This window comes from Pseudoliparis swirei, chromosome 9 (genome assembly GCF_029220125.1).
Source record: "Pseudoliparis swirei isolate HS2019 ecotype Mariana Trench chromosome 9, NWPU_hadal_v1, whole genome shotgun sequence".
Taxonomy (NCBI): domain Eukaryota; kingdom Metazoa; phylum Chordata; class Actinopteri; order Perciformes; family Liparidae; genus Pseudoliparis; species Pseudoliparis swirei.
The window spans coordinates 27,087,237-27,100,732 of NC_079396.1; the positions used below are offsets into that span (position 1 = coordinate 27,087,237).

The window sequence follows — 13,496 nt, forward strand, 5'->3', positions numbered from 1 at the left end:
GAAATGAAAGTGGCAATGCTCAGCAGGAATGTGCAAGGGCAACAAGTACACACTATTTACAAATAAAAAACAACACAATATTTACAGTAAGTGTGTGTGTGTGTGTGTGTGTGTGTGCCTAAGAGGGGCAGTTGTGTGGGTCTATGTGGGGGTCCTGGTGAGGTCGGAGTTCACAATCCTGATGGCCTGAGGAAAGAAACTCCGTCTCAGTCTCTCTGTTCTTGCAGCGTGACTACGGAGGCGCCTGCCTGACCGCAGCAGCTGAAACAGTCTGTTGTTGGGGTGGTGAGGATCCTTCATGATCCTGCCGGCTCTGGTTCTGCACCTCCTGGTGTACAAGTCCTGCAGGGTGGGAGTGTAGTTCCAATAGTGCGCTCAGCCGAACGCACTACTCTCTGCAGAGCCTTCCTGTCCTGAGCGGAGCAGTTGCCAAACCAGGCTGTGATGCTTCCTGTCAGGACGCCTCTACAGCTCCAGAGTAGAAGGACTGAAGGATCCTCTGGGAAACTTTAAATTTCCTCAGCTGCCTGAGGTGGTAGAGGCGCTGCCTTGCCTTTCTCACCAGAGTGTCTGTGTTTGTTGACCATGTCAGATCCTCGGTGATGTGGACTCCCAGGTATTTATACCGCTCACCCTCTCCACAGTAGTCCCGTTAATCCCCAGTGGTGAGTACGTCCTCTGTTGTTGTACCCTCCTAAAGTCCACAATCAGCTCCTTAGTTTTGGTGACATTCATGATGAGGCTGTTGTCCTGGCACCAGAGTGACAGATCAGCAACTTCCTCCAGGTAGGCCTTCTCGTCGTTGTCGGAGATCAGGCCCACCACCACTGTGTCATCCGCAAACTTGATGATGGTGTTGAGCTGAACCTGGCCACACAGTCATGTGTGTACAGGGAGTACAGTAGGGGCTGAGGACGCAACCCTGGGGATCCTGTGTTCAGGGTGAGGGATTTGAGGTGTGTCTGCCCACCCTGACCACCTGTGGCCTGGCGGTCAGGAAGTCCAGGATCCAAGCACACAGGGGGTGTTCAGTCCCAGCTCAATCAGCTTGCCGGCCAGTCTGGAGGGACTATGGTGTTGAAAGCTGAACTATAATCAATGAACAGCAGTCTCACATAGCCCCCTCTGGCTGTCCAGATGAGAGAGTGTGTGTGCAGTACCTGGGAGACAGCATCATCCGTGGATCTGTTTGGGCGATAAGCAAACTGCAGCGGGTCCATGGAGGAAGGAGGAAGGCGCAGATGTAGTCCTTTATCAGCCTCTCAAAGCATTTCATGACCACCGAGGTGAGGGCCACCGGTCGGTAGTCATTCATACATGCTGGAGAAGCATTCTTGGGCACAGGGACAATAGTGGATCTCTTGAAGCAGGCGGGGACCACGGACTCAGCCAGGAGAGGTTGAATATTGTGGTGAACACTGGAGCTAGCTGGTTAGCACAGGTCTTCAGTACTCGCCCAGATATGCCATCTGGACCTGCAGCTTTCCTGGTGTTCACCCTCAACAGAGCCCTCCTCACACTGTGCTCGGTCACAGAGAGTGTGTGTTCATCCCCAGCGGTAGAACTCACCTCGGCTACGCTAACGGTGTTGTTGTTAGCCGGCGAGCTAGCGCTGTTGTTGCTAGCCTCAAACCGTGCATAAAATGAGTTCAGGTCGTCCGCTAGGGATGCGTCGGCACTCACCATAGCGCGGGGTCTGCTCTGGTAGTTTGTGATAGTCCGTAGCCCCTGCCATAGGCGCCTGGTGTCGCGCTGCTCCATCTATGAGCAGAGTTTCACGTGTTGTTTCAAACTTTAGGAAAACTAGAATAATGCAGAATTATATTTTCATTCAGCCAGAAGATGGGGCAATTTAAAAAAAAAGTATTTATTTATTTTCAAAATAAAATCACAATTAATTTCCGAATCCGTAAACATTAAATCACCTTTTTCCCCGGAGTGAAGTCAGCACACACACCTGAAGAAATAAAATAAATACATAAATAATGGCAAAATAAAAAACGGAAAAATTAATAAATAAAATAAAATAAATAAAATAAATAAAATAAATAAAATAAATAAAATAAATAAAATAAATAAAATAAATGAAATAAATGAAATAAATGAAATAAATAAAAGAAATAAAATAAGGAGAACAAAAATACAAATAATTACAAACTTCCCACGGGATTGATTGTGACTCCATTCTTGATCACCTGTATATCAGAAATACACCAGAGCGAGTTGTTATTTTTTCGGGGGCCTATTTCCTAGAGTCCTCTCTGCATGTGATGCGGCTGCAACGCTTAAAAAAGAAAAGCATGGAAAGTAGATCCGGCTCCCGGTAGAGCGGAGGCGTGAGCTGTCCTCCTCTTCTCTCGTCGGCTATTTACGGTTCTCGTTAACACCCCTCTCCATTTTGTTATGTACCATCCAGCCCCCTCCTCCCCCTCTCTACCCCCCCCTCTCTACGCCCCCCACACACATACACCCCCCCCCCCACACTGTACACCGAGGACTTAGTAGCGCTCGCCGTGGCCGATTCGCCACATCAACCAGATTACAATAAAAAAGATGTCTGGCCACCTCGTGGCCTTTCCCCTTGCCAAGCCTCAATACACACACACACACACCTACACACACACACACATACACATACACACACACCCACACACATACACACACACACATACACACATACACATATACACACACACACACACACACACACACACACACTCTTTGTGTGGCAGAAAATGTCAAACTACGTGTAAAAGGAAGTGTGATCTTTGCATCTTCTTCTCCTTTCTCCTTCTTCTTCTCCTTCTTCTTCTTCTTCTTCTTCTTCTTCTTCTTCTTCTTCTTCTTCTTCTTCTTCTTCTACCCCTCAACACACACACACACACACACACAACCCTGTACATGTTGGCTCCATGTCGGTAACATCTCCTCTCCTTCCTCTCTGTCCACAGGGGATTTTCCCAGTCAGCTACGTCCACTTGAAGAAATCCACCGTGACCAACAGAGGGTGAGTTCTACGACGTGTGAGTGTCATAAACGACCCTCGCTTAAGCCCCGCCTCCGACGCTGTGACCCTCCGCTGAGCTGTCACGAATGTATCTCATACCAGCTTTCATGAAACAAGTATCACTGTTACACAATTTACCCAAGGAGAGCTCCACATCCAACTGCTCTGGTTGTATAGAAGTCTAAGCTTCATGTGTTAAAGCTGCATTCACCCAATACACCGGGAGCTTCTGTTGGCACACACACACACACACACACACACACACACACACACACACACACACACACACACACACACACACACACACACACACACACACACACACACAGGCGGTCATCCACAGTTCCCCCGTGTGTGTGTGTGTGTGTGTGTTTTCACACCTCCATTATGTAACTTGTAGCCAGAGAGGAGATCTCATTGCTCTGCATGATTATTATTATTTATTTTTTCTCCCACATGTTTTAAAAAGTCGTCTTGAAGCTGCGACGTTCATTTGTGTGTTTTTGCGTAGTTTGAATAATTTACACTCGGCTCATTTAAAATGCTCCTCGCTGCCACACGGAGCTCTGAGTAAACAGAGTCACGGCTCATGTGTATAGTCTTTATTTAAAGGGACATGGCTCATGTGTATAGTCTTTATTTAAGGGGACATGGCTCATGTGTATCGTCTTTATTTAAAGGGACATGGCTCATGTGTATCGTCTTTATTTAAAGGGACATGGCTCATGTGTATAGTCTTTATTTAAAGGGACACGGCTCATGTGTATCGTCTTTATTTAAAGGAACATGGCTCATGTGTATAGTCTTTATTTAAAGGGACACGGCTCATGTGTATAGTCTGTATTTAAAGGGACACGGCTCATGTGTATAGTCTTTATTTAAAGGGACATGGCTCATGTGTATCGTCTTTATTTAAAGGGACATGGCTCATGTGTATCGTCTTTATTTAAAGGGACATGGCTCATGTGTATCGTCTTTATTTAAAGGGACACGGCTCATGTGTATAGTCTTTATTTAAAGGGATATGGCTCATGTGTATAGTCTTTATTTAAAGGGACACGGCTCATGTGTATAGTCTTTATTTAAGGGGACACGGCTCATGTGTATAGTCTTTATTTAAAGGGACACGGCTCATGTGTATAGTCTTTATTTAAGGGGACATGGCTCATGTGTATAGTCTTTATTTAAAGGGACATGGCTCATGTGTATCGTCTTTATTTAAAGGGACATGGCTCATGTGTATCGTCTTTATTTAAAGGGACATGGCTCATGTGTATAGTCTTTATTTAAAGGGACATGGCTCATGTGTATAGTCTTTATTTAAAGGGACATGGCTCATGTGTATAGTCTTTATTTAAAGGGACACGGCTCATGTGTATAGTCTTTATTTAAAGGGACATGGCTCATGTGTATAGTCTTTATTTAAAGGGACATGGCTCATGTGTATCGTCTTTATTTAAGGGGACATGGCTCATGTGTATAGTCTTTATTTAAAGGGACATGGCTCATGTGTATAGTCTTTATTTAAAGGGACATGGCTCATGTGTATAGTCTTTATTTAAAGGGACATGGCTCATGTGTATAGTCTTTATTTAAGGGGACATGGCTTATGTGTATAGTCTTTATTTAAAGGGACATGGCTCATGTGTATAGTCTTTATTTAAAGCGACATGGCTCATGTGTATAGTCTTTATTTAAGGGGACATGGCTCATGTGTATCGTCTTTATTTAAGGGGACACGGCTCATGTGTATAGTCTTTATTTAAGGGGACACGGCTCATGTGTATAGTCTTTATTTAAAGGGACATAGCTCATGTGTATCGTCTTTATTTAAGGGGACATGGCTCATGTGTATAGTCTTTATTTAAAGGGACACGGCTCATGTGTATAGTCTTTATTTAAAGGGACATGGCTCATGTGTATAGTCTTTATTTAAAGGGACATAGCTCATGTGTATCGTCTTTATTTAAGGGGACATGGCTCATGTGTATAGTCTTTATTTAAAGGGACACGGCTCATGTGTATAGTCTTTATTTAAAGAGACACGGCTCATGTGTATAGTCTTTATTTAAAGGGACATGGCTCATGTGTATAGTCTTTATTTAAAGGGACATGCTCATGTGTATAGTCGTTATTTAAGGGGACATGGCTCATGTGTATAGTCTTTATTTAAAGGGACACGGCTCATGTGTATAGTCTTTATTTAAAGGGACACGGCTCATGTGTATAGTCTTTATTTAAGGGGACATGGCTCATGTGTATAGTCTTTATTTAAGGGGACATGGCTCATGTGTATAGTCTTTATTTAAGGGGACATGGCTCATGTGTATCGTCTTTATTTAAAGGGACATGGCTCATGTGTATAGTCTTTATTTAAGGGGACATGGCTCATGTGTATCGTCTTTATTTAAAGGGACATGGCTCATGTGTATCGTCTTTATTTAAGGGGACATGGCTCATGTGTATAGTCTTTATTTAAGGGGACATGGCTCATGTGTATCGTCTTTATTTAAGGGGACATGGCTCATGTGTATCGTCTTTATTTAAAGGGACATGGCTCATGTGTATAGTCTTTATTTAAAGGGACATGGCTCATGTGTATAGTCTTTATTTAAAGGGGCATGGCTCATGTGTATAGTCTTTATTTAAAGGGACATGGCTCATGTGTATAGTCTTTATTTAAGGGGACATGGCTCATGTGTATCGTCTTTATTTAAGGGGACATGGCTCATGTGTATCGTCTTTATTTAAGGGGACATGGCTCATGTGTATCGTCTTTATTTAAAGGGACATGGCTCATGTGTATAGTCTTTATTTAAAGGGGCATGGCTCATGTGTATAGTCTTTATTTAAAGGGGACACGTACAGTTACAACATGATGTCCCCATCTGATGCTCTGGAGTGTAGCTACATAGATACTTTACATCTGTAGTCCCTTAACAGACAATAACAAACAAAACAACAACAAACAAAACAATAACAAACATTAAACAATATATATACACGCACACTCGCATACTGTACGTACACACACACACGCACACACACACTCGCATACGCACACACACACAGACATATACGCACACTCGCATACGCACACACACACGCACACACACACACACACACACAAAGGTCACAGTGAGGTCACACTTTCTGAAATGTCACTTATAAATAAATAAACCGTCGCTGTCAGGCTGATGCTCGTTTGTACTCACACTGGTGTACCCGTGTGTGTGTCTCTGTGTGTGTGTGTGTGTGTGTGTGTGTGTGTGTCTCCGCTGCAGGCTGTGTGAGACCGTGGTGCCCCTGGAGGACCCCATCATCACAGAGACCACCTCCACGCTGCAGGAATGGGGGGTCCTGTGGAAGCAGCTCTATGTGGTCAGTTTGGAGACGGCTCCTGTGGATACCCCCCCCCCTCCTCTTACCCCCCCCCCCCCCCGCCCTTTTCATTTTCATATTCCAGATCTACTCAGGAGCAGAACACAGATAGCGGCCTCCACAGACCCGTCGGATGCAGTTTCACAGCCTGTCAATCAGCCTCCAATAGACTTAAGCCCCGCCCCCTCACAGCGCCTCATCCCGGAGGCGCCGGCTCAGCTCGCCGCCTCCGGTCCGCCTCTAAAAAAGAAATAAGAGTCCTTAAATCCTGTGACGCGTGTCGAAGGGGGGGTCGGGGGTCGGGGGGTCGGGTTTGTTGCGTAACCTCTCTCACGCTCGATGGACCCGGGAGCCTGAAGGCATCACGCTGATGATGTAACTTCCTCTGAAGCTCGACTGATGCGAAGCGCTGATGATGAGATGTACAGCATTTATACTTATACTTATATACTTATATGCCTTATACTTATATACGTATACTTATATACCTTATACTTATATGCCTTATACTTATATACCTTATACTTATATACGTATACTTATATACCTTATACTTATATACGTATACTTATATACCTTATACTTATATACCTTATACACGTATACTTATATACCTTATACTTATATACGTATACTTATATACCTTATACTTATATACCTTATACTTATATACCTTATACTTATATACGTATACTTATATACCTTATACTTATATACCTTATACTTATATATGTATACTTATATACCTTATACTTATATACCTTTTACTTATATACGTATACTTATATACGTATACTTATATACCTTATACTTATATACCTTATACTTATATACCTTATACTTATATACCTTATACTTATATACCTTATACTTATACTCCTTATATACCTTATACTTATATACTTTTGCTGCAGAAGAAAGGAGGTCATGAGGAGGTCATGAAGAGATCATGAGGAGGTCATGAGGATGAGGAGGTCATGAGGATGAGGAGGTCAGGGGGAGGTCATGAGGATGAGGAGGTCAGGAGGAGGTCATGAGGATGAGGAGGTCATGAGGAGGTCATGAGGATGAGGAGGTCATGAGGAGGTCATGAGGATGAGGAGGTCAGGAGGAGGTCATGAGGAGGTCATGAGGATGAGGAGGTCAGGAGGAGGTCATGAGGAGATCATGAGGATGAGGAGGTCAGGAGGAGGTCATGAGGATGAGGAGGTCATGAGGAGGTCATGAGGATGAGGAGGTCAGGAGGAGGTCATGAGGAGGTCATGAGGAGGTCATGAGGATGAGGAGGTCAGGAGGAGGTGACCCGTGTCTCCCCTCCCCCACAGAAGCACAAGGTGGATCTGTTCCACAAGCTGCGCCACGTGATGAACGAGCTCATCGACCTGCGGCGGCAGCTGATCCAGGGTCACCTCGCCCAGGACCAGACCCGGGAGATCAAGAGGCACATCACCGTGAGGCTGGACTGGGGCAACGAGTGAGTTACAGAGGGGGGGAGGGGGGGGAGGGAGAGAGAGATCAAGGGGCACATCACCATGAGGCTGGACTGGGGCAACGAGTGAGTTACAGAGGGGAGGGGAGGGAGGGAGGGGGAGAGAGAGATCAAGAGGCACATCACCGTGAGGCTGGACTGGGGCAACGAGTGAGTTACAGAGGGGGGAGAGAGAGAGAGATCAAGGGGCACATCACCGTGAGGCTGGACTGGGGCAATGAGTGAGTTACAGAGGGGGGAGAGAGAGAGAGATCAAGAGGGAGTCGGAGAGGGAGATGGAGGGAAATGGAGAGAGGGGGAGGGGGCGGGGAGTAGAGAGAGAGGGAGGGGGAGTGGGGGAGAGAGAGGAGGAAGGGAAGGAGAGAGAGAGGGAGGTGGGGGGATAGAGAGGGAGATGGAGAGAGGGAGAAAGGGAGAGAGGGAAGGAGAGAGAGACATACGACCCCCAGTTTATATGTTAAGTTATAAGTTGTTGTGTTTTTGTATCTTTACTGAATCCTATGAAACCTCATTTCCATTTAATTTGAGGCTGGGGGACAACTGATAATAATATTAATAATAATAATTTAATGATGCGCTGCTAGAGTTTAAACTAATTAACAATACATTATGATAATAACAAATGCGTTCATTATGCAGAATGGCCCCTTCTTTAGTATATTATATATTTAAATGACATCATTAAATATTGAAATGATGCATTAATATATTATTATTAGTGTGTTAATGTTGCAGCTGTTCAACGATGAGCAGTTTTCTTAATGTGAAATCTCAAAAAAGAAAAGTTGAAATATACGTCTATTATCATATTATTATAATAATATTATTATTATTATATCATTAATATATTATCATCATATAATAATATATTATTATTATAATAATTATTTCTAATATTATTATATTATTATTATTATTATAATTAGTATTTTTAATATTATTATATTATTATTATATTACCACTAGACTAAATCGTGGCTGCTGAGTAGTTGCCAGGCAACCAGCGGAGACAACAGGAAGTCCCTGTCTCATTACATCACCAGTGAAACAGAGCGAGGTCAGCTTCCTGTCTGCAGCCTTTGTGCTAAGCTAAAGCTAAAGCTAAGCTCTCTCTCTCTCTCTCTCCCCCTCCCTCCCTCACTCTCTCTCCCCCCTCTCTTTTCCCCACTGTGGGACTAATCAAGGATTATCTTATCTTATCGTATAAAGAGTTAAAGTGAAAGGAGGCGGACGGTTCCCATCACCTTCAATCAGCTCATATTATGGGATGGCTCCTGATCCTTTCCTCTGCCTCCTCCTCCAGGCACTTCGGCTTGGACCTGGTGCCCAGGAAAGAGTTTGAGATGGTGGATCCGGACCAGATCAGCATCTCAGAGCTGCACAAGCTGGTACTGATGCTGCTCCGCCAGACCGGCTACACCATCACCCACTACACCATCACCCCTACACCATCACCGGCTACAACATCACCCCTACACCATCACCCGCTACAACATCACCCACTACACCATCACCCCTACACCATCACCCACTACACCATCACCCCTACACCATCACCCCTACACCATCACCCGCTACAACATCACCCCTACACCATCACCCGCTACACCATCACCGGCTACAACATCACCCCTACACCATCACCCCTACACCATCACTTTATTATTTACTTACTTACATACTTACTTACCATCACCCCTACACCATCACTTTATTATTTACTTACTTACATACTTACTTACCATCACCCGCTACACCATCACTTTATTATAGTAAACACTGTGTATTCTGTGACGGATGGAAAATAAATCCAATCACAAGTCAGGAGAGGCGGAGTCATTACCCCGGAGACCCACCACGATCACATACTTACATACTTACTTACAAACTTACATACTTACTTATGTATTTACTTACTTACATACATACATACTTACATACTTACTTATGTATTTACTTATTTACATACATACATACTTACTTACATACTTACTTACTTACATACATACTTACTTACATATTTACTTACTTACATACATACATACTTACTTACATACTTACATACTTATTTACATACTTACTTACTAACATACTTACTTATGTATTTACTTACTTACATACATACATACTTACATACTTACTTACATACTTATTTACTTACATGCATACTTACTTACATATTTACTTACTTACATACATACATACTTACTTACATACTTATTTACATACTTACTTACATACATACCTACATACTTACTTACATACTTACTTACATACATACTTACATCCTTACATATTTACTTACTTACATACATACATACTTACTTACATGCATACATACTTACTTACATACTTTCTTACTTACATACTTACAGACTTATAGAATACTTATTTACTTACATACTTACATACTTATATACTTACTTAATTATTTACATACGTACTTACTTACATACTTATTTATTATTTACTTACTTAATTACTTACATACGTACTTACTTACATACATACTTACATACTTATTTATTAATGTGTGTGCATGTGTGTGCAATGTGTGTGTGTGGGCCGACAATACTGGCTTTGTCCTCTCCCACTCACTCACGCAGACTTCCTTTCAGCACTGCACAGTCTCTCAGGTAGTGTGTGTGTGTGTGTGTGTGTTAGGGTGTGTGTGTGTGTGTGTGTGTTAGGGTGTGTGTGTGTGTGTTAGGGTGTGTGTGTGTGCCATGGTGTGACCGACCTATCTGACCCCTGCTCTCTTTCTCTCTCTCTCTCTTTCAGCACGTGTCCAGCAGACACTGTGGTCAGCAAAGCACAAACCAGGTATGTATATATATATATATATATTTATATATATATATAAATATATATATAAAGTTTACCAACAATAGATCATCAGATCCTTTTCTTCATCCTGTGCCGAGTCATCTTCATATCGCTCATTCTGTATTTCTCTATTCTTTCCCTGCTGAGCTGATGAGGGAACTCCCTCTCTCCTTCTTTAGAACTCCCTCTCTCCTTCTTTAGAACTTCCTCTCTCCTTATTTAGAACTCCCTCTCTCCTTCTTTAGAACTCCCTCTCTCCTTCTTTAGAACTCCCTCTCTCCTTCTTTAGAACTCCCTCTCTCCTTCGTTAGAACTCCCTCTCTCCTTCGTTAGAACTCCCTCTCTCCTTCTTTAGAACTCCCTCTCTCCTTCTTTAGAACTCCCTCTCTCCTTCGTTAGAACTCCCTCTCTCCTTATTTAGAACTCCCTCTCTCCTTCTTTAGAACTCCCTCTCTCCTTATTTAGAACTCCCTCTCTCCTTCTTTAGAACTCCCTCTCTCCTTCATTAGAACTCCCTCTCTCCTTCTTTAGAACTCCCTCTCTCCTTCGTTAGAACTCCCTCTCTCCTTCTTTAGAACTCCCTCTCTCCTTCTTTAGAACTCCCTCCCTCCTTCTTTAGAACTCCCTCTCTCCTTCTTTAGAACTCCCTCTCTCCTTCTTTAGAACCCCCTCTCTCCTTCTTTAGAACTCCCTCTCTCCTTTAGAACTCCCTCTCTCCTTCTTTAGAACTCCCTCCCTCCTTCTTTAGAACTCCCTCTCTCCTTCTTTAGAACTCCCTCTCTCCTTCTTTAGAACTCCCTCCCTCCTTTAGAACTCCCTCTCTCCTTCTTTAGAACTCCCTCTCTCCTTCTTTAGAACCCCCTCTCTCCTTCTTTAGAACTCCCTCTCTCCTTCATTAGAACTCCCTCTCTCCTTCTTTAGAACTCCCTCTCTCCTTCTTTAGAACTCCCTCCCTCCTTCTTTAGAACTCCCTCTCTCCTTCTTTAGAACTCCCTCTCTCCTTCTTTAGAACTCCCTCTCTCCTTCTTTAGAACTCCCTCTCTCCTTCTTTAGAACTCCCTCCCTCCTTCTTTAGAACTCCCTCTCTCCTTCTTTAGAACTCCCTCCCTTCTTCTTTAGAACTCCCTCTCTCCTTCTTTAGAACCCCTCTCTCCTTCTTTAGAACCCCTCTCCTTCTTTAGAACTCCTCTCTCCTTCTTTAGAACTCCCTCCCTCCTTCTTTAGAACTCCCTCTCTCCTTCTTTAGAACTCCCTCCCTCCTTCTTTAGAACTCCCTCTCTCCTTCTTTAGAACTCCCTCTCTCCTTCGTTATAACTCCCTCCCCCCTTCTTTAGAATGAGGTTTTTCAATGTCTAAGAAACAAAAACGTTAACATCTCAGACATGTCACTAAGGGCACATTCAAATAATCAAACCCATGTTCTTGGAGCTTGTTGGGGTCAGAAGCCCCTCGATGATGTCACCTGGAGACACAGCCCCCCCCCCCTCCACAAACTCACATTCCTTTATAGAAGAACATAGCTGAGGATCAAACACATGACCTCTGTCACCTTATAACCCCTGCTATCACCACGGAGACCCATCACCACCGCTCACTTACTCACTTACATATTTACTTACATACTTAGTTACATACTTACTTACATACTTAAATACTTACACACTTACTTACATACTTACTTATGTAATTACTTACATTCTCACATACTTAATTACATAGTTACTTACTTAGATACTTACATACTTACTTAAATACTTACATACTTACATATTTACAAACATACTAACATACTTATTTACTTACATACTTACATACTTACTTACTTACATACTTACATACTTACTTACATACTTACTTACATACTTACATACTTACATACTTACATACTTACTTACATACTTGCTTACATACTTGCTTACTTACATACTCACATACTTACTTGCTTGCTTACATACTTACTTACATACTTACATACTGACATTAATACTTACATACTTACTTACATACTTACATACTGACATTACTACTTACATACTTACTTACATACTTACATACTTACTTACATACTTACATACTTACATACTGACATTAATACTTACATATGCTTACATACTGACATTACTACATGCTTACTTACATGCTTACATACTACATACTACACACATACTGACATGCTTACATACTTACACTTACACTTACTACTTACTTACTTACATACTGACATTAATACTTACACATACTTACATACTTACACTGACATACTTACATACATGCTTACATACTTACATACTGACATACATGCTTACATACTTAGATACTTACTTACATACTTACATACTGACATTTACATACTTACATGCCACTGACACATACTTACATACTGACATGCACACTTACATACTGACTTACATACTTACATACTTACATGCTTACATACTGACATTAATACTTACATACTTACATACATGACTTACATGCTTACTTACATGCTTACATATGCTGACATTACTACATACTTACATACTTACATCCTGACATTAATACTTACTTACATACTTACATACTGACATTACTACTTACATACTTACATACTGATTACTACACACATGCTTACATGCCACACTTACATGCCTTACATACTTACATACTGACATTAATACTTACATACTGACATTAATACTTACATACTTACATACTTACATACTGACATTAATACTTACATACTTACATACTGACATTAATACTTACATACTTACTTACATACTTACATACTGACATTAATACTTACATACT

The 13,496-nt window shown here is 42.2% G+C and overlaps 1 protein-coding gene across 4 annotated transcripts in view; it reads left to right on the top strand.

Moving 5' to 3' along the window:
* dock3 (dedicator of cytokinesis 3) overlaps positions 1 to 13,496 on the top strand; it is a 65,892-nt gene that overhangs the window by 8,900 nt on the left and 43,496 nt on the right. For 3 of the 4 annotated variants that reach the window (XM_056422524.1, XM_056422525.1, XM_056422526.1), the window contains exons 4-8: positions 2,952 to 3,007; positions 6,292 to 6,388; positions 7,714 to 7,862; positions 9,181 to 9,265; positions 10,659 to 10,700. In XM_056422524.1, the coding sequence (XP_056278499.1) occupies positions 2,952 to 3,007; positions 6,292 to 6,388; positions 7,714 to 7,862; positions 9,181 to 9,265; positions 10,659 to 10,700 (429 nt within the window). Of the gene's footprint in view, positions 1 to 2,951; positions 3,008 to 6,291; positions 6,389 to 7,713; positions 7,863 to 7,988; positions 8,028 to 9,180; positions 9,266 to 10,658; positions 10,701 to 13,496 lie in introns of those variants that run through there. The other variant, XM_056422527.1, reaches the window with a different exon arrangement.